This window comes from Lampetra fluviatilis, unplaced genomic scaffold (assembly GCF_964198595.1).
Source record: "Lampetra fluviatilis unplaced genomic scaffold, kcLamFluv1.1 SCAFFOLD_334, whole genome shotgun sequence".
Taxonomy (NCBI): Eukaryota; Metazoa; Chordata; class Hyperoartia; order Petromyzontiformes; family Petromyzontidae; genus Lampetra; species Lampetra fluviatilis.
The window spans coordinates 45,001-52,217 of record NW_027621426.1 but is presented as its reverse complement, the minus strand read 5'-3'; the positions used below and the strand labels follow the sequence as shown (position 1 = coordinate 52,217).

General features: G+C 54.2%; 1 protein-coding gene across 1 annotated transcript in view; it reads left to right on the top strand.

Annotated features, from left to right (window-relative positions):
- The window catches only part of LOC144955247 (intermembrane lipid transfer protein VPS13D-like), a gene marked incomplete at its 5' end in the record, with an annotated part of 49,403 nt that extends 46,610 nt beyond the window's left edge, over positions 1-2,793 (top strand). Inside the window, 1 exon segment of the mRNA XM_078885529.1 lies at positions 2,661-2,793. Coding sequence (XP_078741655.1) covers positions 2,661-2,793 — 133 coding nt within the window.
- Positions 2,794-7,217: the final 4,424 nt, after the last annotated feature.

Genomic DNA, 7,217 nt, shown 5'->3' with positions numbered 1-7,217 from the left:
CACCACCTTCACCCCCCACCACCACCACCACCTCCACCTCCACCACCTTCACCCCCCACCACCACCACATCCACCACCACCTTCACCCCCCCACCACCTTCACCACCACCACCACCACTTCCACCACCCCACCACCACCCCACCACCACCACCTGCACCACCACCCCATCCCACCACCTCCACCACCACCTCCTTCACCACCACCTCCACCACCTCATCCACCACCACCACCTTCACCACCACCACCTTCACCACCACCACCACCACTTCCACCACCCCACCACCACCACCTCCACTACCACATCCACCACCACCACCTTCACCACCACCACCACCACTTCCACCACCCCAACACCACCCCACCACCACCACCTGCACCACCACCCCATCCCACCACCTCCACCACCACCTCCTTCACCACCACCTCCACCACCTCATCCACCACCACCACCTTCACCACCACCACCTTCACCACCACCACCACCACTTCCACCACCCCACCACCACCCCACCACCACCACCTGCACCACCACCACCACCTCCTTCACCACCACCTCCACCACCACATCCACCACCACCACCTCCTTCACCACCACCTCCACCACCACATCCACCACCACCACCTTCACCACCACCACCACCACCTTCACCACCTCCACCACCACATCCACCATCCCACCACCACCCCACCACCACCACCTGCACCACCACCCCACCGCACCACCACCACCATCACCACCACCACCACCTTCACCGCCACCCTCCACCAGGCATCATGGGCGGCCTCACCAGCGTGGTGACGGCCACCGGTGGACGGTGTGCGTGCCGAGGGTGCGGTGCGTGGCCTGCTCTCCCGGCTTGACCCGCGGCGTCGTCGGCACGCTCACCAAGCCGCTCGCCGGGGCCCTCGACTTCGCGTCGGAGGCCCGCACAGGCCGTACGGGACAGCGCCAGCACCGCAACCGCCACACCGGTACACACCAACAACACCACCACCACACCGGTACACACCAACAACACCGCCACACCGGTACACACCAACAACACCGCCACACCGGTACACACCAACAACACCGCCACACCGGTACACAACAACAGCATCATCGTTACACCGGTACACACCAACAACCCCACCACCACACTGGTACACACCAACAACACCACCACACCGGTACACACCAACAACACCACCACCACACCGGTACACACCAACAACACCGCCACACCGGTACACACCAACAACACCGCCACACCGGTACACACCAACAACACCGCCACACCGGTACACAACAACAGCATCATCGTTACACCGGTACACACCAACAACCCCACCACCACACTGGTACACACCAACAACACCGCCACACCGGTACACAACAACAGCATCGCCACACCGGTACACACCAACAACACCATCGTTACACCGGTACACACCAACAACCCCACCACCACACTGGTACACACCAACAACACCATCGCCACACCGGTACACACCAACACCAACACACCAGTACACACCAACAACACCATCGCCACACCGGTACACACCAACACCAACACACCGGTACACACCAACAACACCACCACACCGGTACACACCAACAACACCGCCACACCGGTACACACCAACAACACCACCACACCGGTACACACCAACAACACCACCACACCGGTACACACCACCATCGCCACACCGGTACACACCAACAACACCGCCACACCGGTACACACCACCATCGCTACACCGGTACACACCAACAACACCACCACACCGGTACACACCAACAACACTGCCACACCGTTACACACCAACAACACCGCCACACCGGTACACACCAACACCATCGCCACACCGGTACACACCAACACCACCACCACACCGGTACACACCAACAACACACCACCACACCGGTACACACCAACAACACTGCCACACCGTTACACACCAACAACACCGCCACAACCGGTACACACCAACAACACCACCACACCGGTACACACCAAGACCACCACCACACCGGTACACACCAACAACACCACCACACCGGTACACACCAAGACCATCGCCACACAGGTACACACCAACACCACCACCACACCGGTACACACCAAGACCATCGCCACACAGGTACACACCAACACCATCACCACCATCATCACCATCATCACCACCACCAGCACCACCAGCATCACCACCATCGCCATCGCCACCATTACCACCATCGCCACCAGCACCAGCACCATCACCACCATCATCACCACCATCATCACCACCACCACCACCAGCACCACCAGCATCACCACCACCACCACCATTACCACCATCGCCATCGCCACCATGTACCACCATCGCCCACCAGCACCAGCACCATCACCACCATCATCACCACCATCATCACCACCACCACCATCACCACCATCATCACCACCAGCATCACCATCGCCACCATCGCCACCATTTACCACCACCAGCACCACCAGCATCACCACCATCACCACCACCACCACCACCATCGCCACCATTACCACCATCGCCACCACCACCACCACCATCGCCACCTACCACCACCATTACCACTCTCAAATCCACCACCACCATCACCACCATCACCCACTCTCAACTCCACCATCACATTCACCACCCCCCCCCCCCCCCCCAGCTCTGTGCGTCGTCTGCGCCCCCCACGCTGCTGCCAGGGCCCTGGCGGCCTCCTGGCGCCATTCTCACTCAGCCTGGCGCAGGGGCAGCAGAGCTGCAGCGCATCAACCCACGCTGCCCCTCACGAGAAGTGAAGTCGCTCACTCACTAGCACTCGACTCACTCACTCACTCACTCACTCACTCACTCACACACACACTCACTCACACACACACTCACTCACTCACCTCACACTCACTCACACACTCACTCACACACTCACACACTCACACACTCACACACTCACTCACTCACTCACTCACACACCACTCACTCACTCACTCACTCACCACTCACTCACACACTCACTCACACTCACACTCACTCACTACACTCACACACTCACTCACACACTCACTCACACACTCACACTCACTCACTCACACACTCACACACTCACTCACCACTCACTCACACACTCACTCACTCACACACTCACTCACTCACACACTCACTCACTCACTAACTCACACTCACTCACACACTCACTCACTCACACACTCACTCACCACACTCACTCACACACTCACACACTCACTCACTCACTCACTCACTCACACACTCACTCACTCACACACACACTCACTCACTCACTCACACACTCACACACTCACTCACACACTCACTCACACACTCACTCACTCACTCACTCACTCACACACACTCACTCACCACTCACACACTCACACACTCACTCACCACTCACTCACTCACACACTCACTCACACACTCACTCACACACTCACCACTCACTCACACACTCACTCACTCACTCACTCACTCACTCTCACTCACTCACTCACTCACTCACACACACTCACTCACTCACTCACTCACTCACTCACACACTCACTCACTCACACACTCACTCACTCACCACACTCACTCACACACTCACTCACACACTCACTCACTCACACACTCACACACTCCACTCACTCACTCACTCACACACTCACTCACTCACACACTCACACACTCACTCACACACTCACTCACACACACACTCACTCACACACACACTCACTCACTCACTCACACACTCACTCACTCACTCACTCACACACTCACTCACTCACACACCACTCCCACACACTCACTCACACACCACTCACTCACACACACACCACTCACTCACAGCACTCACACACTCACTCACTCACACACACACACTCACTCACACACTCACACACTCACTCACACACTCACACACACACTCACTCACTCACACACACTCACTCACACACACACTCACACACTCACTCACACACACACTCACTCACTCACACACTCACTCACTACACACTCTCACACTCACTCACACACACACACTCACTCACTCACTCACACACTCACCACACACACACTCACTCACTCACTCACTCACTCACTCACACACTCACTCACTCACACACTCACTCACACACCTCACTCACTCACTCACACTCACACACCACTCACACACTCACACACTCACTCACTCACACACTCACTCACTCACACACTCACTCACACACACACTCACTCACTCACTCACACTCACACACCTCACTCACACACTCACACACACACTCCACTCACACACTCACTCACTCACACACTCACTCACTCACACACTACACAATCACTCACACACTCACTCACCACACACTCACTCACCCACTCACTCACTCACACACTCACTCACTCACACACACACTCACTCACACACTCACTCACACACACACCACTCACTCACACTCACTCTCACACACTCACACACTCACTCACACACCACTCACTCACACACACACTCACACACTCACCACACACACACACACTCACTCACTCACACACTCACACACCCACTCACCACTCACACACACTCACTCACACACTCACTCACCACACCACTCACTCCACACTCACTCACTCACACACTCACTCACACACACTCACCACCACACACTCACCACCACTCACACACCACTCACACACTCACCACACCTCACCACTCACACACTCACTCACACACACACTCACTCACACACTCACCACACACTCACACACCCACTCACTCACTCACATCACACACTCACTCACCTCACTCACACACTCACTCACTCACTCACTCACACACACTCACTCACCTCACTCACTCACTCACACACTCACCACACACTCACCACTCACACTCACCACTCACACACTCACTCACCACACACCACTCACTCACACACTCACTCACACACTCACTCACACCACTCCACACACACACCACTCACACACACACTCACACTCACTCACTCACTCACACACTCACTCACCACCACTCACACTCACTCACTCACACACTCACTCACTCACTCACACACTCACTCACACTCACTCACCACACTCACACTCACTCACCTCACACACTCACTCACACACTCACTCACTCACTCACTCACTCACTCACTCACTCACACACTCACTCACAACACTCACACACACACCCACTCACTCACACACTCACACACTCACTCACTCACACACTCACTCACTCACTCACACACTCACACACTCACACACACTCACACACTCACTCACACACTCACACACTCACTCACACACTCACTCACTCACACACTCACTCACACACTCACCACCACACACTCACTCACACACTCACACACTCACACACTCACACACACACTCACTCACTCACACACACACTCACTCACTCACACACTCACTCACACACTCACTCACTCACTCACACACTCACTCACACACTCACTCACACACTCACACACTCACTCACACACTCACTCACACACTCACTCACACACTCACTCACACACTCACACACACACACTCACTCACTCACTCACACACTCACTCACACACTCACTCACTCACACACTCACTCACACACTCACTCACTCACTCACACACTCACTCACACTCACACACTCACTCACACACTCACACACACTCACTCACTCACACACTCACTCACTCACTCACAACACACACACTCACTCACTCACACACTCACACACTCACTCACACACTCACTCACACACTCACTCACTCACACACTCACTCACACACTCACTCAACTCACTCACTCACACTCACTCACACACCTCACTCACTCACACTCACACTCACTCACTCACACACTCACTCACACACTCACTCACAACACTCACTCACTCACTCACACACTCACTCACACACATCACTCACTCACTCACACACTCACTCACTCACTCACACACTCACTCACTCACACACTCACTCACTCACTCACACACTCACTCACTCACTCACACACTCACTCACACACTCACACAGCTCACTCACACACTCACTCACTCACTCACACACTCACTCACACACTCACTCACTCACTCACACACTCACACACTCACTCACACACTCACTCACACACTCACACACACACTCACTCACTCACACACTCACTCACTCACTCACACACTCACTCACACACTCACTCACTCACACACTCACTCACACACTCACTCACTCACACACTCACTCACACACTCACTCACTCACACACTCACTCACACACTCACTCACACACTCACTCACACACTCACTCACTCACTCACACACTCACTCACACACTCACTCACTCACACACTCACTCACACACTCACTCACTCACTCACACACTCACTCACTCACTCACTCACACACTCACTCACACACTCACCTCACTCACACACTCACTCACTCACTCACACACTCACTCACTCACACACTCACTCACTCACTCACACACTCACTCACACACTCACTCACTCACACACTCACTCACACACTCACACACTCACTCACTCACTCACACACTCACACACTCACTCACACACTCACTCACTCACACACTCACTCACACACACACTCACTCACACACTCACTCACTCACACACTCACTCACTCACACACTCACTCACACACTCACACACTCACTCACTCACTCACTCACACACTCACTCACTCACTCACACACTCACTCACTCACACACTCACTCACTCACACACTCACTCACTCACACACTCACTCACACACTCACTCACTCACTCACACACTCACTCACACACTCACACACTCACTCACTCACACACTCACTCAGTTTAACACGTAGGCTTTCGCGACCAATATTGTTCATAATCAACGATTTTTGGGTTTAGATCGCGTTATTTATAAATGTGTCGTAACCCTCCACCACCCGACACGGCCAATCAGTAAAAAAAAAAAAAGTGTCACGTTGACAAAAGACAAATAGTTCACTGCTTTAGCCCACCGGTGTGTTGAAGCGTGAAACCACAACATTTACAATTTGAGTACGACGTTTCGCTGGTAATTGCATCCAGCATCATCGGGCAATTCGCCAGAATGGTGAGGCTCTGCTGTGTCTCCCGTTCTTATATAGAGCAGCAGCAGGGTGACGTCATCATTAACTCATTAACTCATCAGGTGCAAAGATTTGAGGGGGGGTTATTGTAATTATATACTTGATTA